Below are 20,744 nucleotides of genomic sequence, written 5' to 3' on the forward strand. Positions count from 1 at the left end.
TTGGGCTGGGATTCTGTGATGGTTCATTTGATTTTAGAACTAAAATAGGCACTCAGCAAATGCTTTCTGATTCTTTATTGAACTAATATCTCTGAAATCTTCTTTATTGTAGATTCTTCTTATGGTTCCAGTTTTTTAATGGTAAGTATATTAACAAAAGTTTGAAATTCAGTCTTCAGAGACTAATGATTTAATTAAAAAACACTGGTTTTAAATTTAATTTGTTCAAACACTTCTTTCTAATGATTTGATTTTTGATAACACTATGTAGAAGATGTATTTAAGACAGCCAGAATGGCTTATGAATGGATTGAAAGACGAGTTTTAGTTTTCTTGAGCAAGGCTCTCCCTCTAGGGGAAGCAGAAGGTTGATGTTGAGGCCTGAGGGTGGTGGGTGATGGCAGCGTGAGTGGCTTTATAAGATGGGCTTGGAGTCCATCTGATCTCATTAGGTCTGAGATTCATGTGTTTGGCACGTAATTTGACTTGCTCTAGGAACACAGCCTTCAGTCAGGCACTAGTTATGAACAGGGGGACATTTTGCCCTCCATGGGAAAATTGACAAAGTCTGGACACATTTTTGGTTGATTTTGACCATGGGAATAGGTGATTCAAGCAGGTAGCAGAAAATGTTGGATGAGGGGGCTCAAGTAACACAGGTGATTTGAAGGATCGATCACATAGCGGATATTGAAGTTTCTAAGAATCGTCAAAGGAGTTATGTTGGATAGAATGGCAGAGGGTCAGAAGCCAAAATCCTCAAGAAATGGCAGAAAGTGGCCCTGGGGGCTTCTGGGACCCCCTCTTCATTCCTGCTGACGGTGGTGTGGAGGCAGAGGGAGCCATGTCCTATGTGGAGTAGCTGGAGATCTGAAGAGCTTTTATTTAAAACAACCACAGCACTGTACCTAATCGGAAGAAAAGATAGTGTAACTTTTCCGAGTGATGCAAAATGCTGAACTTAGCTTTATCGAAGGAATGGGAACTAGATTGAGAGAAGAGAGCCAGCGATTGAAGGGCTCAGACACAGACATGTAGGCTAGTTCTCATTGGGATGTCATTGAGAGTCTGGCTGTACCGTCACCCAGAGGGAGCGTGGGCGCTCAGGGACAGACTGGAGACTCGCGGTCATTCTGTTTTTCACTTTGCCATTCTTAGCAGGCGGTGTGAAAAAACTCCGGTGTCTAGAATAATCTGAAGGTTCTGTACCACATACCAGGCTCAAAAGGGTGCCTTCTGACCAAGCCATCAATGCTTAGTTAAAATTTGGGTTTTCTTTCTGTTTTTCCCACACAGTCCTTGTCTCTACTCCTTTTAGTGCTGCCCTCGTATTCAAACCTTTCCTGCTTTGCTATTTTTAAAGCAACTGCTTTTTGGCTTTAATGAGATGGATTTTGTTACCACTTTCCCTACACCTTTGCCTGAGGAGAAAGTTCTCCTGCCTATTAGAACGAACATCTTTACTTCTTTCCTTTTGTCCCATTTTTTTACTCAGGAAAAAGAAATCTGGTCTGTAGTTTCTTATTTCATGCCTGTGCTGGCAAAATATTCTTTTAGCCATAATTTTTAATTTACCTTCCTCCAGTCTAGGGTTCTATTGGTTGTGCCATCAAAACAGCTCTTTGGGTGGTGGAAGAGAGTGAGTCAGGGATTTTTGTGTGGAGGAATTATAATATTCAACTGTTTGTACTGTGATATCAGTTATGATTGGGTTCCCTTGCCATTAGAGGAAAGCCTCTAATAACAATAGGTAGTTTATTTTTGTTCACATTTGAACAACTCATCATTCATTTCTAAGATCTTTCTCAAAATCTTAGAAACTGGTGCAACTTCTTATAAAAACAGACTTCTATCTCCCTTTCTCTGTCCATTATTTCTACAAAATTAAAAAAAAACCCAACAGAATAATTTTTTAAACTTACTTTACTAAGGTCATGTTGGCTTACAACATTGTGTAAATTTCAGGTGTGCATCACTATATTTCAGTTTCTGTATAGACTGCATCGTGTTCATGACCAACAGTCCAGTTTTTATCCATCACCATACACCATGTACCCCTTTACGCCTTTTGTCCTTCCCTCATCCCCTTCCCCCCGGGTAACCACTATCCTTATCTATGTGTTATTACTTCACATATGAGTGAAATCTATGGTATTTTTATTTCTCTGTCTGACTTATTTTGCTCAGCATAATACCGTCAAGGTCCATCCATGTAGTTGCAAATGGCACAATTTTGTCATTTTTTATGGCTGAGTAGTATCCCATTGGGTGTATATATTTATGGGTGTGAGATGATATCTCATTGTCGTTATGATTTGCATTTCCCTAATAATTAGTGATATTGAACATCTTTTCATGTGCGTATTGGCTATCTGTATATCTTCTTTGGAAAAATGTCTGTTCATATCCTCTGCACCCCCCCCCCTTTTTTCTGGTGAAGAAGATTAGCCCTGAGCTAACATCTGTTACCAATCTTCCTCTCTGCTTGAGGAAGACTGTCACTGAGCTAACATCTGTGCTATGTTCCTCTCTCTTGTATGTGGACCTGCCACAGCATGGCTTGATGAGCAGTGTGTAGGTCCACATTCAGGATCCAAACCCATAAACCCTGGGCTGCTGAAGTGAAGCATATGAACTCAACCACTATTCCACTGGGCTGGTCCCTCCTCTGCCCATTTTTTGATCAGGTTGTTCAATGTTTTGTTGTTAAGTTGTATGAGTTCTTCATATATTTTGGAAAATTAACCCCTGGTTTGATATATGATTTACAAATATTTTCTTCCAGTTGGTGAATAATTTTTAAATCTTGTTTATTCAAAATAGTGACTTCTCAGGCATAAGTCTCTGCCACCAGAGGTTCCACATTCTCACCCCTTTGCTCTGGTGCCTCCCCCTATCCGCCAATCATTTAATTGGTTAACAAAACTAAAGAGGAAAACTCTTGATATTTTTTTATATCAGGTGGATCTCAATAAGACTGAGGAGATGATATCAAAATTGGAAAGCCTTCACCAGCAGCCCCACATCTGGAACTTTCTACTTTTACTGCCAAGACTATACGCAAACAATGTTCACATTGCAGATGGCATACGTGGGGGAGTACACCTTCTCCAGGCAGTTCTGAAGTGAGTTAAAAAGAAAAATATAAGTATTTATAAATGTGTTGTTTGTTCTTCCTTACTTTTTAATGGGAAAATATGTATCTCTGAGTAATTGTTTGATACAGGAAAAAAATTCAGAACGATGTCAGCCTGAAATGGCTGGAACTCTTGCATCTCCACATTTATTCCTTGTCTGCCTGTATAAATATTTTACATAAATGCAGTCACATTTTTCAGAGCATATTCTCCCTGATTTAAACAATTTATTTTACATCAACATTTCACATGTTCCAATAGTCTTCAAATGATCATTTCTAATGGCTGCATAATATTCCATTTTGATAAGTTATCATACACCATAATTTTCTTGATCATTTATAATTGACTTTCGGTTTGTTTAAGTTTTTCATTATTGGAGATGATACATGAATATAATAATTTTAACTAATTTATTAATAAATTATGCTACAATTTCCCAAAATATCTTCCAGAACTGAAAAGCTCAGTTCTTTCTGCTGCGTAACTCACTGAGTTGAACATTGTTCTCCTATTATGGATCTGACCATAATGTTACCTGGAGGTTACCTTTGAGAGGGACTACTTCCTTTGGCGGGTTTCCCGTGTTTTAATAACATGGATTTCCCCCACCCGAATTGAATTCTTTTGTGTCAACCTATTGTATAAATATGGTATTTTATTGGTAAAAGTCTATGTTTTTTTAAGGTTTTTAATTGTTACTTGTTTTATCGGCCGTCAGTGAGAACAATCAGCATTGGCCTTAGGCCAGAGCTAGAGGGGTCCCTGCCCCAAAGAGGGTCCCCTGTCTGGCCTTGAGCAACCTGTGCCTCTGCTGATGGCTCAGGAAGCCCAGAGGGCTGAGAGGATGTCCTCACAGAGCCCCCTCACCTTGATGCTCCCTGCCCCAGTGGCCCGAGCCCACTTCCAGAACCGTGTGGGCCTCTTCCCTGCTACCCCACTGTGAGGGCAGCTCCCACCACTGGAGTGTGCACCCCAAGGCCCAGGGTTGGCAGGATTGTGGTGCAGAGGGTGTGGATGGTGTTTGGATGGGCAGGATGGAGTGTCCACATGTGTGCACACAAGGCCCCTTGAGGTACGGATGGAGCTGGGTGTCCAATGGAGGAGGGGTGAGCGGGGGAACGGGAGCAGGTGCTCCCAAACCCCTATATTCTGGTGCACAATTCTGAGAATCAGAAAATTCTAAATTTGAACCTGCTTTTCCAGGCTGTTATGCAGGCGTATTTGTCAGTGTAGGAGAATGGGACGTATTTTGACAGTGTCTTGGTTGACTTGAACACGTTGGGGTGCTTCCCTTGGAGGCCCTGCCCTAAACCCTGAGCGTGGGAGCAGTGGGCAGTGGGAGCACCAGGGCTCCTTGGAGAGACAGAGTTTGAAATTAGCAGATATTGACAACGGTTGTTTAACCATATCAGCTTCCACGTTAATTTTCTTTCTATATTTTGCGTGGGTGACGTGATGTCAAGAAAATTTGCATTCGTAGAGATAAGTATTTGCGTGCGGAGCCAGTTTTCGGGGATCTGTCACGTAATCTTGCGATGCTCAAAGATACACAAGAGCGCCATGAGGGACTTTCCTTAACGAGAAGCTGTGGGAAAATAAGCTGTTTGAAGCACGACTTATGTATTGTTGGTTGTGTGTTGGTAGCATTGAGATATATTCTCACTTCAGTTGAATAGATTTTCCAACTTATGGGTTTAATTATGATTATTTATAAAATAAAATATTGATATTTAAAAAAACAAAATTAACTTTATATACACGTGGACTCCCTGAAGCCCCTTGTTCTATGAAACAGTTCAAAACCACTGATTGAAACCCTGATGTACTCAGATCCATGGGTTAAGACAGAGTGGAGGATTGGGGTACGTGACAGTCCAGTAGGCTGCCCTCTGAATATTACACCGAGCATCTGAACTTGAAGCAGTCAGATTGAGTGCTATTTTGCTCTTCTGGGGTGACAGCACTTTGCACCCGGGCTGGCCTCGTTGGCTGCCCAAATGAACTTAAGAAAGCACTTACCTCTTACGTTTAGTTCCTAGCCCAGGGAATTAGGGTCACATTGAAAGCCATGGTGAATGCTGATATGTAAATGGACCACCCATGTCTTGCACGGGAATGGGGCCCGGTCGGAGTACGGAAGTAGATCTGGAATCGATGCCGCTTGTTTTGCTAACTCACGTTGCTCTGGTTTTGTTTTGGTTCTAGTTCCTTAACATCTCTGGAAGATTTAGATTGGCTGCCACTCAACAACACTTTTTCCAGATTTTCTAAAATCATCCTGAATGTGACCATTTCCACGCTGACATTTCTGCAGGAGCATGGAACAGCAGCCACTGGTATGGGTCCCTTAGAGCTGTTGTGATATTTCCATTGTTTTACTAGTTAAATTTCTTGACAGCCACCATAGAGCTAAAATGCTGTTCAAAGAAATGATTTAATTAAAATATCAAATGCAAAAAAGAATCAGTTGTTTCTGTTAGTAAAAGATAGAAGTGGACTGAAAATTTGGAACTCAGACCTGAATTTGACTTTCTAATATTGTTGAGATTCTGCTGTCATTGCTAATAAAAATGTCACTTTTAATTAAAAAAGAACTGATTTTAAAATTCTTTGACCTGTCTTCTAAGGATAGACCTATCATGGGTTCTGTGATTTTAATCTTTCCTCTCTCCTGAGCTTCTAGTGGGAAGAAATATTTGAAAAACAGTAAAGCCAGTGAGAGGAAGCAGGTTAATATAGATTTGTAAAGCCTACTAACTGAATAGACAGCCCTTCTGTTGGGGAGGGGGTGTTATTTAGCTCTATTCTTGACCCTAGGTATTTTTTCTTTCTTTTTTCATTGAATATTCATTTTATTTTACTTTACTGACAAAATTATGTTATATTTAAAGTACACAACATGATGATTTGATGTACATATGCATTGTGAAATGATTACCATGATCAAGTTAATTAACACATCTATCACCTCACATAGTTACGTTTTTGGGGTGATAATGTATAAGATGTCTTAGTAAATTTCAAGTATGCAATACAGTATTATTAACTATAGTTGTCGTGCTGTACATTAGATTTCTAGAACTTATTCATCTTGTAACTGAAAGTTTATACTCTGACCAAAATCTCTCCATTTTCCCTACTCCCAGCCCCTGGCAACCACCATTATACTCTTTGTTTCAGGGTATTATTTTATGCACTGTCAACTAGACCTGAACATTGTAATTTTAATTCTCTCCTTCTCTCTTTATCTCTCTCTCTTTCTGTAAGAGAACTATATAGAGAGAACAGTGGGGTTAGAATTCATCCATCCATCCATCCATCCATCTACCCACCTGTGCACCCAACCACTCATCCACCCACTCATCCATCCATCCACCTATTCATCCATCCATCCATCCACCTCCCATCCATCTGTCCATCCATCCATCCATCAACCATCCACCCATTCATCCATCATCAATCCATCCACCCATCCATCCATTCATTTACTCATTCTCTCATTCAGTAAACACTTATTGAGCACTTTCTAGGAGCCACACTGTCCCATGCAGTAGATATAAAAAGCTGAATAAGACGTGGTTCTTGCTCTCAGGAAAGTCATGTTTAGTAAACGATAGAGATGTATCAATAAAGAAAAAACAAAGGCCACAGTGTAGGGATCTGGCATCTTTCCCAGGAAAAACTTCAAGGAGAAGTTTTGAAGGATGAGTTGGAATTCATCAAAGAGACCAGGGAGCACTGCCAGGAAGAGGAACAGTGTATGTGAAGTTCTGGGACGTGAGAGGGCCCATGTGTTTGACATTCAGTGTGTCAGGGGTACAGTGGGTGATGGCAGGTAATGGAGGTAATCCAGAGAGCTCAGGCCAGATCACAGAAGGATGCTGGAGCAGAATTAGCTTTGCGTTGTAGAAAGGTACTCCTGGGGCAGGTATCAGGGGTGGATCGGAGGCAGGCAAGCCTGGGATCAGGCGCCCCAGGATTACGTGGTCTCTATCTTCCATTTACTCTGAAGATCTCAGTCTCCTGGCCTATATAATGAGATGGTTACATACAGAGATTTCTCTGATTCCTTCCGGATTTTTCCTGCTCCCTGGAGCCACCTAACATGACATCCTACATCAACTCTGATCCCACCCCCAGGTTCTCGTGACTCAGTGTAGGAAGGACCCCCATAGACAAAAGGAGTTTCTTTGCACACTCTGCCAGACGGAAGCCAGGTCATTAATATTCAACCTGCTTCTCCTGTAAGTTAATTCCAGCGAGAACTGCTATTCCTCATACTCAGAACAAAACCCAGATGTGGAGTGGGAGACATAAAATACCTCACTGAAATCTTCCAGTGACCTCATTTTACCAAACTCATTAGGAAGCTCAAGTTTTTGTGTATCATCCAAATTACAACAATCAATTTACCTTACAGGTGGAAATATAATTACAGTTAGGAAGGTAGTTAAAGTAAGCAATTTTCTATCAATTTTCCAGTGAATCAGAGCTATGGAATACTATTACAAAACATACTTCTAGAGGCAACTGAAAATTGTCTTCATTTCTGTTATCTCCAAGAAAAATTCTTGGCCCAATAGGCAGATCACGGTGTGTGAAAGGACAGGGACAGGCCCTGTCAGTGGCTTTGGGCTAAAGGACCAGTCATGTTACTGACTGAGATTGTTAATCCATGTCTTCTGAACTCTGTCATTCAGCAATGAGCTTCAGAACTCAAGATGTCTTTTACCTTTTTAGAATAATTTTATCGTTTTATACACATTCATTGACTGGTGTTACCATATATTTCCCCCCCTCCTTTCTGGAATTCTCTGAATAATTCTAATATGTTCTGAGAGCAGTGGAGATTAGTGATTACAACTCAGGCTTGGGAATCAGAGTTTATGAGTTTGAATCACAACTTAATCTATAAGTGTGACCTTAAGTGACTCTCAACGTCTGCTTCCTTCTCCCCAAAAAGGGCATGATTGCTGCACCTACCTGTGGGGTTTTTGGAGATCTCACCAAGACCTGATGTGGGAAATGCCTGGCCTAGGGCCTCGTGCCTCTTCGACACACAATAAATGCTCGTTTAAATCTCAGAGCCAGTCTTTTTCTCTTGATATCGTGCAAAAACAACCAGACTGGAAGTGAGGAGTCTTGGATTCCTGGGGCCCCCCCATCTTCAATACCTTCCAGAAGTTCCCTGACCGGGCTCTTTTTTCTAAGTGGCAGGATTTTGCCTTTTCTGTTGACCCACAGTGTTAACTTAAGGTGCCATGAGATCACGCATGTGAAAATGGTTTTGGGGTGCTTAGCAGGTGTAGGCACTTAGCAGATGGTTGTCGAATCATGTTCTGAAACGATCTAGTTGTTGGGTTTTCAGATGAAGGTTCACCTTGGAATTTATATGCTTTCATGTTTGTCATTGCCAGGCCACACTTGCCACAGATTTTGTCAAACGTTGGAGAGTCTCTGAGTTGTATTTTGGGTGTGCCACTTGGGTGGCATGCTTGGGTTATTTGGGTAGCTTATGAGCTTTATACCTTGGTTAATTCTTTTAGGGAATCTTTTGTTTATGTTTTGAAATAACTTTTGGAAATATGGTTTTAAAGACTCCTTGGTATTTTGTGCCATGAATATACCGTAATTTATGCTTCCCCCCATGCTAGATGCTTAGCTAGTTTTCAATATTTAATCAGTATAAAATCAATGCAGTAACATTGCTGTAGATTACTTTTTCTTCATATATCTGATTAGATTTCTTGAGATAGATTTTTAGAAGTGAACTTATTGCTCAATGACTTGAATTTCATAGTTCTTGAAATGCGTTGTCGGATTACCCCTAGAATCTTTGCAATCATTTTCCTGGGGAGGGGGTGCCATCTGACCACACTCTCTGTGGCATCCACTATTAGCTTCTCCTATTTGATTGTCCAAATGGCATTTGATCTTCATTTGCTTTTCCTCTAGAAGTGAAAAAGGCATCATTTTCTGAATTACTTTAGACACGTCACACTGTTGAAACAACCGACCATATGAATCACTGGTTATCTTGCAGAACCAGGATACAGCCTATCCCTGCGGAAGCTGGTATGGGATCCACAGAAGGTCCAGGCTGATCTGAAATTCCGGTTTGGTTTTGATGACCGTCATGCAGAACAAATCCTGAATTATTCAGCTGAACTACAGGAGGTACACGTGCTTGACTGCTTCTCACACTGTTGGATTTCTCCTTGAGAGTGACTCTAGAATATGCTCCTGGGGCAGGGTGGGTGGTGGAGTGGGAGAGGGCAGCAGCACAGGAGAGTTCTATTAAAATCTGAGCTCCTTGAGCATGACGGGCCCTTGCTGTGTCTGGCTTTTCTAGAAGTGTCCCTTTCTTCTTACCTTGTCATTTTATCCCAGCCTCAAAGGCAGTTTGGAAGTAATAGTCCCTTTATTGCTCAAAACACTAGCAGTGGGAGGAGGCAGCTCAGGTGAGGGTGTGGGATTCTGAAGACGAGACAGCAGTGGGCAGTTGCAGGGATCCAGATGGAGCACAAAGGGGAGGAGAGGACTGCTTTCCAGGCAAAGAGATGCTGGCAGTTGGGGAGCAGGAGGCGGAGGTCATAAAGGACAGCCACGCTTACCGGATATAAGCCTCACTCTGCAAACTGTGTAAAATAAAGATGGTGGATAGCTGATCCCTTAAGACCCAGTTCACTGCTGCTGTTCCCAAGGTTCTGGGAGGGATCCTTTACCCACACAGCTTCCATTCATCACTTCAGTGCATTTGTGGCACTTCGGCTTTGCATAGTGCAGGATCAAAGAACTACACACCTGTTTCCCTTCGGTGTGTGGACCCCTCCTCCAGAACTGCCTCCTGGGTGAGGGCTTTTCTGGCGCATCTCTGAGTGCAGGGTTGAGATGCTGAATGGTTGGAGAAACCCACACTCTCCTGTTGGGTCTTGGTTCACACTCAAGGTGTGGATTTTTCTCACTTCTCGGAGTTCTCACAACCTGGTACTTCTCTGAGGGCACTTTTCACAGTTAAATGCAGTCACTGTTAGGGTTCAGACTGTTGCTTTTGACTTTTGGGTTCCGGATCTGTGCAGTTAGTCTGAGGGTGAGATGCTGGCTTTCCCTGGACACAGCCTGTTAACTCCTGTGCTGGCACGGTGTTTGGAAAAACCCCACTGCCAGGCAGGTCATAGGCTTGGCCACAGTATGAGCAGTTTTCTGTTCTTGTCTTACACCCGGCACAATTTTATTAACCATATATCTCCTGTAGGATTTGGAATTGTGACCCTGGCGTTTCCTATGCACTGTTATAGACAGAATAACTCCAGTCAGCTGAATTTTACTCCAATTTTCTTCGTACTTTATGATGTAATTTTCTCATTATTTTAGAATATAGTTTGAGTCAAACTATATAAAACTTTTACTTTAGAAGGTACACATTTTGAAATTGGAATTAAAAGGAAAATGGTCAGGAAATAGCACTGAGTGTCCATAGTCCATACAGCTCCGTGGAAATTGCGTACCACAGGTATGAGTCCCTCACGGCTGCTATAACAAATTGCCACCAAAGTTGTGGCCTAAAACATCACATGTTTCTTATCATATAGTTGTGGAGGTCAGAAGTCCAAAATGGGTCTCCACAGGGTAAATTCAAGGTGTCTGCATGGCCACATTCCTTCTGGAAGCTCCAAGGAGAAGAAAGGAGCTTTCTTGCCTCTTCCAGCTTCCAGAGGTTGCTGCATTCCTTGGCTTGTGACTCCTTCTCTATCCTTGAAGCCAGCAATGGCTGGTTAAGTTTTTCTTTTTTTCTTCTTTCTTTTGAGGAAGATAAGCTCTGAGCTAACGTCTGTTGCCAATTCTTCACTTTTTTCAGAGGAAGACTCGCCTTGAGCTCACATCTGTGACCATTTTCCTCTACTTTATATGTGGGCCGCCTGCCACAACGTGGCTTGACAAGTGGTGCGTAGGTCCATGCCTGGGATCTGAACTGGTGAACCCCAGGCTGCTGAAGCGGAATGTGCGAACTTAACCGCTGTGCCAATGGGCTGGCCCCTGGTGGAGTTTTTCTAATGGTGCATCACTCTGACTCTGCTGCCTCCTTCTCCCACACTTAAGGACCTGTGTGATTTCACTGGGCTTGTTTCATAGTCCAGGATAATCTCATCTCAAAATCTGCAGATAAGCAAACTGAATTCCATCTACAGACTCACTTCTGTCCTGCCACACCACATAACATATTCATAGGTTCTGGGGACTAGGACATGAGCATCTTTGGAGGCCCATTACCCTGCTTCCCACCCTACATAAAGCCGGCATCATAATGGGTTCCTAGGTCCTCCCCTGAGTCCTGCCTGATTCTGGAAACTGCCACTTTCCAGGGCCTCTGCATGTGCTGCTCCTGGACTGGAGTCTTCTTTCTCTCTTCCTTTTTCCACTCTCCAGTTAAAAAATGATTCCTGTCTAATGACCTTGTGGAACCCTCACGACCTCACCCCTACCTCTGCCTTCCTGTCCTGCGACCTTCTGTGGTAGCATGCATCCCAGGAACCTGATGGCTTACAGACCATGCCAGTCCTCAGGCCAGGGACTGGGCCTTATTTCTCTATTAGGATACATGATACTTGCTGACATTTTTCTTTTCTTTTTTAAAGATTGGCACCTTGGCTAACAACTGTTGCCAATCTTCCTTTTTTTTCAAGGATTGGCACCTGGGCTAACAACTGTTGCCAATCTTTTTTTTTTTTTTTTCTGCTTTATCTCCACAAACGCCCCCGTACACAGTTGTATATCTTAGTTGCATGTCCTTCTAGCTGTGGGATGTGGGACGCTGCCTCAATGTGGCCTGATGAGCGGTGCCATGTCCGCGCCCAGGATCTGAACCCTGGGCCGCTGCAGTGGAGCGCAGGAAGTTAACTACTCAGCCACGGAGCTGGCCCCAGACATTTTTTTAATTAAAGGAAAAAAAAAAACCAGAACAAAATCTGTGACGGTCCAAGTGGCTTTGTGACTTGATAGTCACAAGTGAATATTTTTAATCTGGATCCTTAAGGAAACTACAAAGGGAACAAATGAGGCTTTAATGCTTTTTTTCTTTTCTTTTTCTTTTGGTGAGGAAAATTGGCCTTGAGCTAACATCTATTGCCAATCTTCCTCTTTTTGCTTGAGGAAGATTGTCCCTCAGCTAACATCTGTGCCAGTCTTCCTATATTTTGTGGAATGCCACCACACCATGGCTTGATGAGCAGTGTGTAGGTCTGTGCCCGGGATCCCAACCCACAAACCCTGGGCCACTGAAGTGGGCCACACGAACTTAACTACTACGCCACCGGGCTGGCCCCTAATGCTTTTTAATCATTGCCATCGATAGAATTTCTAAAAGGTGACACCACAATTATTGTAAAACTATATAATAGGGGAATGTGGTTCATTCTACCACGAACATAAGTATTTTTATAGAGCAATGTTAGAAAAACTGCGTGTGGAAGTTCATTTACAGAAATAACGATTTGGCTCAAAAATGTTGAACAATTTCTGACCCAGAACTCCAATTTGAATCCTTCCAACTTAATCCATGTTTGATAATTAGAAAAGAAATGTTTCTGGCAAAGCAACTCTGTTAGTCCCGGGTGTCCATTAATCTGGGCTGGCCCGTGTTTGCTTTTGGCCAAAGAGTGAAAATGAAGGATATTTGATTCATCCCCGCATCCTCAGCCTGGAGAAACGGCTGTTCCCACTGCTTGTGGACTCTCTTGAAAAATATAATCCATTTATTCCTCAACTCCAAAAGCCTTCCCTCAAGGCACATTCACACAGATGTTATAAGTGACACTTTCTCAGCCTGTTACTTCTTCAATCAAGCACGTGTTGGAGCTTTTCCTTTGGCAAGATTGTGATATTGTTCTTAGAAGGAACACTCTAGGATAAAAAGCTTGACTTCTAAATAGTTTTCATATCGTTGCCAGATTCCGACAGATGGTTCACTCGAGTGGATGGTGTGTTCAGTTTTGTCCCACACCTCCGAGGATGAAGCTGACAGAGAAGGTCACCCCGGACACTGTCACCCCAGGTGGTCAGCGGCCAAAAACTATCTGATCCGTGCCGTCAGCTGGCTGCAGCTCTACAAACAGGTGCTGCCCACATCAGAACACATCTGTCCCGGCGTGCACCACTTCTACGTGTGTGCAACCCCATTCACTTTCCTCCTGCATCTTTCACTGTGATTTTGTTTATTTTTGTTATTTTATCTTATTTTGGTAAGAACATTTAATATAGATTTACCCTCTTCACCGACTTTCAAGTGTACAATACAGTATTGTGAACTACGGACACGAGGCTGTGCAGAAGATCTCTGGAGCTTCTTCATCGTGGTGACTGAAGCTTTGAACCCACAAATCCATTCACTCCCCCCGCCCCCTGTTCACTATTTCATTCCATGTCCTTCCCAGGAAAGGCCTTAGGAGCCCCACGTGCTGGCCATATGTGCCCTTTCTCCCATGAGCATCCATCGGCCTCAGCTCGCTGGGCCCTCAACACAAATGTCACCAGAAAGTCCGTCTTAGACTTAAACGTGCACGAGGCAATTACAAAAACCACCATCTATTTTTGGCCTGTGGGGTTTCCACTGGGCTGCTCTGACCCCTCCTCTGGTTCGTGAGTGCAGGGATTCAGCACCCCAGAGTACTTGGGGTGCCCACTGGCCTGTCCCTTTGCTGTGGTTTTGTCTGACACTGGCTGTGCCCAGACAGTGACTGTGAATTAAAGGGGAGCAATGAGAAAGAAGGCTGTGGTCTGTTTTCACGGAGCGGCTGGTGCGGCGCAGAGCACCACAGTGATTCTATGACGGCCTCGGAAGCCCGGGGGGCCCTGGCCCCTTCCCAGCCTTGTGCTTTTCAGGGAGGCTGTGGAGACAGGGGCCCATGTGATGATCACTCTCCATGCCCTTTATGGGCATTACATTTCCCATCATATGTTTTCCTCAAAACCCACACATTTTAAACTGTTTGTGCCCTAATGTGTGTCACCGATAAAGATCAAAATCTCAAATAGTGGATACTAGAAAAATGAAGGTGTGATTGTCCGTCTGGTGGCACTAAATTTATTTGGCACTAAAATGATCAAGGGACAGCACTGAACTGACTGACCAGCATGGGACATGGTCAGGTAGACACATTCGCTTTGCGCATCCTCTGGGTCACCTAAACTCATGGTTAATTCAGGGTTATTTCACACAAATAAGCATTTGCTCATCATGCAGTTCCCTGCGCTTTATGATTTGGGCATGAGCGATCTATTTTGGTGTGATATTGATGATAAGCTACAACACTAACTGCCTTTAGTATCATTATCCCAAAGTCCATGACCTAAAATGGTAGTTAATAACTATGTGTTAGTGATGATATAATTTTAAAGTATATGAATGTACTTATACTATCCCAAACATGTCCGTTTAGTTTTTAAAGCATATGTCACTTGTTTAGAAATGTGTGTTACTATCTTATCTTGTGGGAACTGGATGGAGGAAGGAAAGAGAGAAATAAGACCCAATTTAAAAATTGCTTGCATCCATTGTTGCCATTTGTAACCATTAATTTCTGAGTGGAAATTCAATCATAATTCAAGTAACAGACATTTCAATCCGTCAACAACATCAAGATGGGCTATCTGTCGTCTAGAATGGTCTGTTAATGTTTTTAACTAAATACTATTATTTCTAACCCATTGTTATTGATAATGGCGTTTTGTTTCTAACTGTGTAGGTGTTTGATCGGTGGCAGAAGGGCAGCCTGTGTCAGCGAGTGCTCGCAGGGACCAGTCACAGTCTGGAGGCCGTGAGGAGTCAGTTTCAGGAAGAGAGCGAGCCGTGGAAGGTGGCAGAAGCTCTGCACACTGCGCTTCTCTTCCTGAATGATAGCTTCGCAGCAGGTGGCCCAAGAGGCAACCAGACATCTCCGAAGATGTAAGGCACATTTTCCTCCTTGATATTGGTTAGGCTAGACCACCCTGAATTTTGAAAAGTGAGTGATGAGTGTGTTAGGAATGTATTCTGTAGAACTAGACAATGAGTGTCCAGCTAGCAGCTGGAAAAGGCAAGGCTTGTATTGCGGACCGCCACGGAGTTTTGCGGTCATCCAGGTGCCTGTTCAGATGTTGAAAACACTCTAATGGGGGAATGACATTGGAGAAGGTGTCAGCATTTTGGATTTTAGGTTTTATGTATTTGACATTTGTTTAAAGATGAACAAAAACATTTTAGAGGTACTTTTATGTAAGGAACTACCTGTTTTTGTATTTATTTAAACTTTTTGTATAGTTGAAATGTTTATATAAGGTCCATAAATATTTCAGAAGTGTGAAAAGTGGAACTTGTGGCTTCTTCATTTGTAAGGTAACCAGAATTGATTCACCAACGTGGTCTTTCTCTTGTGATAAAGGATCTTCTTCTTCAGTGAGTGTGGCCATTTGGAGTAACGATGAATCTTATTATGCTCCTGCCCAAGTTAAGGCTCTCCTCAGAAGAGAACAATAAGATTCCTCAATATTGTCTCAAAAGGGTTCGTTTCAAACTATGGGTCACAGAAACTCTTGCCTCCTATGTGGCATGAGAAGAGAATTCTTCTGTCACAATTGTTGGGGCTATCTTATGTTTTTATGATGTAAAACATAACAAATAATAAATCTAAACATTTCCAACTCTTTCACTTTTTCTGGAACCCAGTTAGAAGGCAGGATCTTGCTTTTGAAGATCCAGTTTCCCAACTTTTACTTTGCGCTGGAGCACGTGGGTGCTAGTGATGGGGACAGCAATGCAGTTCCCTGCCAGGCCATACAAACTGTCGGAGAGCGATGTCAGGAGCCAGAAGCAGATACCTTATAGCAATTAGCTGGACTAAGGGCAGGGACAAAGCATTCTGTCATCCCTGAACTTCAAATGCAGGGCATTGCCTCGAGGGGATTGAAAACATTCCTGCTTGTCTGCTTGGATTATCTGTTTTGAAACTGTTCTAAGATAACATCTCTGTTACTGAATGCATGTTCATAGAGATACCACCTTAGGTCATCTTAATGATCCCATAAAGCTCCAGTGCGTCCTGGCACTCTCACCCAGGGTCTGGCCTGCGCTTGGACAGACCAGGGCTCTGAAAGCCCCAGGAAACTCTCCCTGGCTCTTAGCTTGTTCAGGGCTAGCTGAGGGACATTGGAGGCTACACTGCACTAAGTACCAAGAGTGCGCGGCCCGAGCTTTCCCCACCGCACACATACTTCTGCACACACTCAGGGTTGGGAGATGAGAGCCTTGCCCCGCCTGCTGTGTGCGCCGGGCCAGCAGTTGGCCCTCTGAAGCTGCATTTCTACTTGCACACACTTTTGTTATGGGTAATACAAGGGGCTATCTCAATACCAAGCAAGTCTGTGATGGTCCAGCTCTGGCCCCTTAGTCTCCATGGGCTTGGCCTCCCCATAGGCTGATGGCATTTTCTGGCTATCAAGCCCTTGGTCTGCTGGAGGCTCAACACAGGACTCCCCAGTGGCCCTGGGTTTTACCTATAAAGAAAGAATGATCCGCCCACTTTGTGGGGCTACCATGGAGACTGACTGACGGAGACCCTGTGTTGATAATCTGCCAAACTTAGTGGATGCTCACAAACATTGGCCTTCTCTCAACTCTTATCCCTCCTTCTAAACTCACCCCTCTATTCCTCTATCCTCTTCTTTACAGACTCACTGCCTCTCCTATGCTGATGTCCCTTCGTACATTCCTTCCAGAATCTGTGGTCTCTTTAGTTAATTCCACTATTTTTGCAGTAGAACTTTAATTTTACAATTTCCTCTCATTCTCAGAGTCACTTTCTCTCCAGCTGCTCTTCTGGGTTGTTTCCTCCATCCTCCCGTGTAAGACTTCCTCCTCCTCTACAGGCTGGAGCCCAGAGAAGCAGCACCCCTCCAGCCCTCTCTGTCTTCCACGCAGAGGTACTCAGGCAGGAAGGCAGCTGCTGCTCCCGCTGGGTAGCTTGAAGTATTCCCCCAGTGACTTTCTGCCTGGCTTCCCAGGGCAACATGGAGTCTCTGCAGCTGGCCCAGCTTGGAAGCTCCTTCTGTGTCTGCAAGACGTCTGGACCCTGTTTGCCTTGTCCCCCTGGGCTGTAGGCATCAAGCTGCCTGGCTGGTTGTCCTTCCTGGATCTCTGAGAATCTTACGGCTGCTGCTAATTCTCCCCCACTGGGACTGCTTGGATGTGTCCTGTACTCCACCACACACCATCTCGACATTCTGAAACTCTTAAAATATTTTTCAGCAACTAATAACCGGAGGCTTCATGGCAAATGTTTTTAAATCTCACCTGGAACTTTATCCTAACTCTCACCTCTTTTACATGCTACTAGGAATATACTTTGCTGTTTTTGGGTAAAAAAATGTTTAATCCATATTAATTGTCTAAAAGTATTTCCAAATCCCCAATTTGAGCAGTACAATCTGTCTAGAAAATGGTTATAGGTGTGTGTGGTGAAGTGGGACTTTTGGTCTAGGAAGGCAATTCCAGAGCAGTGGAATATTGTCCTGGGATCAGAATTTTCTTTTTCCTAGGTGGCACATTGAACTGCTTTCCATTTTCTTTCATTTATTTATTTTTGCCTTCAGATTACTGCATCTACGGCAATTGCAGAACATTCTCCAAAACCTGCCCCAGTGGCCTGCTCTGAAGAGATTGCTTCAGCTTGATGGAGCTCTCAGGAATGCTATGGCCCAGAAGTTACACTTTGTCCAAGGTAAACTAGCTCTGGTGTATTTGTCACCAACTCATGAGGAGCAAATGTTTGGCAAATTTGGAGATGTTATGCTGATGTTACATACGTATATATGCTTAGCCGTGATGCCCCTGGGGAGTTTTGAATACAGCACACCAAGGCTGAATACATAACGCTGTCACAGTCAAGAGTGCATCCTTCTCTTCACTGTTGACCAACCCACATGGGGCTGTGACAGGCGATTTCTGAGGACCATGGGTTGACCTTCACGGCCACACCAGCATCCATGATGCTCAGGCTGGAAAGGGACCAGGGTACATCGCTCTGAGTCAGCCTTGTTCTGTTCTCTCTCCTGCTCCTTGGCGTCGGGCATGGAGAGCATGTCCCTCCTTGTTCACAGAATGCCCTTCTTTGAACTTCCACTGACTATGGTGGTGTTACTTTTCTGCCTGCCTCAGGGGTGGCCAAGTGTGCGCCAGGTAGGCTGGAGTCTTCTCACCCTCTCGTGGTGGAGAGAGAAGAAATGAGGAGGCTGTTGCTTTTGAAGTAAAACTCTCTTGTAACTACGACTCCATCCTCATGCGTCTTCAGAAAAGATGAAATGTAATTGTGCTGATTATTCTCAGTTTTCCTTTCTCGGGATGATAATAAAATGTATGATACCAGGTCCAAGTCGCTGAAATGCATGTTTTCAGGATTCAGTTTATTGATTCATGGGCGCGTGTAGAAGTCAAGCTTGGAAAAGCCTACCTTAGGCGAATAATAATAAATCCGTCTGTTGATCTTACAGAAGTCCTCATTCGCCTCGAGGCGTCCGCTAACGACTCTAACCTGGGTGGACCTGACCAATTGAAACTGGGGAAGGACGTGTTGTTTTGGGAGTTAAAGCAGGTAAAGCACCACACAGGATTACAGATAAACAATTTTGATAAAACATTCAAGAAGCTCATGCAATATTCAGTTTTGCTGCTGTTGTGAATTGTTAGGAAAATAAAGAGAACAATAGGCAAGTTTTCAAAGAACTTTATGTTTTATGTAAAATTTTGATCGCCTCTGACTTCTGTTTGTAGTTCTCTAGCCCTTGGAGAGGGTGTCTAAGCCTTTCTAAATGTTCCCTCCTTCCTGCTCTCATTTATCTTTTAGTTGTTGATGAAGAATGCTACCGACATGTGCCCAAATGGATGCTTGTCTGAGAGGGAGGCCCTGCTGCGTCCTGGGAACTCCAGCATCTGGAAGGGCCTCTGGGGACTTGTGTGTCGTCACAATTCCTCCAGTGAGACCTGTGCTTTAAACAAGCTACTTGACTCAGTAGAGGATGCTGTAAGTATCCACCATTTGATCACTTCCAAGAGCACCACTGGGCTCATTTTCAAGGTTATGCTAGTATTTAACCCAGGATTTTCCAAGGCAGGTGTTGACATCAGCAGATTCCAGCTGCCCCTGGGTTCCGTCCCTCCTGTCTGCCGTAGGATGTTGTGTGCCACCCATCCAGCCAAAATCTACTTGACATTAAACAGGTTTCCCAAAGAGCACCCCACGCTTTCAAACCGTGCCACCCTGGATGCAGGTTCCCTGTTCTGCTCCATTTCTAGCATAAATGCTAAGAAGAGAGGAGGAATATCTTTGGCGATCAGTCAGCTTAGAGCAAAGCTGTTGCTCCTAGTGGCCAGAGGCTTTGAAAGGCCTGTTATTCTCATGTCCCTGCAGGACACACTCAGGACTGCAAGATGCCGAGCAATTGTTAGTAAAGATAATTATGTTCAGCCCATATGTTTCTTACTGAGAACCAAAAATTATAGCATTCATCTTTTTTGTAGTCCATTTTGTTCTCAGAATTACCTGTTTAATTTTTAGTCTTCTTCCTTATAAATGAAACCAATGAAATAATGAAACTAGTGAAACAAAAATGATGTCAAAGCAAAAAGAAAATTGAGATAGTAGTGTGTACATAGTTCAATCCAACCAACGCTTTCTTAGCACCTACTCAGTTGCAATGATGTGCTGGACACGAAGACGCTATCCTGGCTGAGAGGGCAGGCAGCCACGGTGTGCAGAGTGCATCATCTGGGGGTCCTTCCAAGTGAGTTGGTGGACCTTAAAGCAGGTGTACGATTTGGAAGCAAGGAGAAATCAGGAGAGAATTCTAGGCAGAGGGAAAGTGTGTGAAAGGCATGCAGGCACGATAAAACATTACCTGTTTGCACAGTTGCTTCTCTGCCCTGGGTTTGTGAGCTCTTTGCTGGCTGAAAGCCCATCCCACATTTCTGTGTCTATACAGCCTACTCATAGCGCCCCACAGAGTGGGGACCTGGCAGCACCTGCTGGTGGTGAGAGTGTATTCACAGGCTATATATACATGAGGTAGCCTTTCTGATGGGGCTGAGGTTGTTTATCACTAACAAACACCCCAGAGCTCAGTGGCTTAAAACAAAACACATTTTATTATCTCTCATGACTCTGCTGGGTGGTTCTTCTGAGGTCTTACTGGACATCTCTCTTGTGGTGGCAGTCAGATGGCAGTGAGGCTGGAGTCTGGATGCTCAGCTGGGACACCAGGGTGACTGGAACTGCCTTTCTCCTCTTGAGTCTCAGGGTCTCTCTTCTCCTTGTGGCCTCTCCATGTGGTCTCCCAGCAGAGCAGTCAGACTTCTCATGTGGCAGTCAGGGGGATCCCAGGCAAGATAGTGGGCGTGGGGGCTGCTACTCCTCAGAAAGGCAGGACTGGAACGGGCACAGGTCACTCCTGCTGCCTTTTGTTGATTAACGTGAGTCACAGCCCAGCCTAGATTAATTGTGGGAGGGGAATCCCAAGAGCGTGACTAGCAGGAGGTCTGGTCCATTGGGAGCATTTGGAGGGACATATGGGTCCCTTCTG

The 20,744-nt window shown here is 43.8% G+C and overlaps 1 protein-coding gene across 1 annotated transcript in view; it reads left to right on the forward strand.

Annotated features, from left to right (window-relative positions):
• Positions 1 to 20,744, forward strand: part of ABCA13 (ATP binding cassette subfamily A member 13) — a 415,069-nt gene that overhangs the window by 48,149 nt on the left and 346,176 nt on the right. Inside the window, exons 5-13 of the mRNA XM_070615568.1 lie at positions 113 to 141; positions 2,962 to 3,125; positions 5,346 to 5,476; positions 9,184 to 9,317; positions 13,088 to 13,252; positions 14,882 to 15,081; positions 17,763 to 17,890; positions 18,660 to 18,760; positions 19,013 to 19,189. Coding sequence (XP_070471669.1) covers positions 113 to 141; positions 2,962 to 3,125; positions 5,346 to 5,476; positions 9,184 to 9,317; positions 13,088 to 13,252; positions 14,882 to 15,081; positions 17,763 to 17,890; positions 18,660 to 18,760; positions 19,013 to 19,189 — 1,229 coding nt within the window. The remainder of the gene's footprint in view (positions 1 to 112; positions 142 to 2,961; positions 3,126 to 5,345; positions 5,477 to 9,183; positions 9,318 to 13,087; positions 13,253 to 14,881; positions 15,082 to 17,762; positions 17,891 to 18,659; positions 18,761 to 19,012; positions 19,190 to 20,744) is intronic.

Source organism: Equus przewalskii, chromosome 4 (genome assembly GCF_037783145.1).
Source record: "Equus przewalskii isolate Varuska chromosome 4, EquPr2, whole genome shotgun sequence".
NCBI classification, from domain to species: Eukaryota; Metazoa; Chordata; class Mammalia; order Perissodactyla; family Equidae; genus Equus; species Equus przewalskii.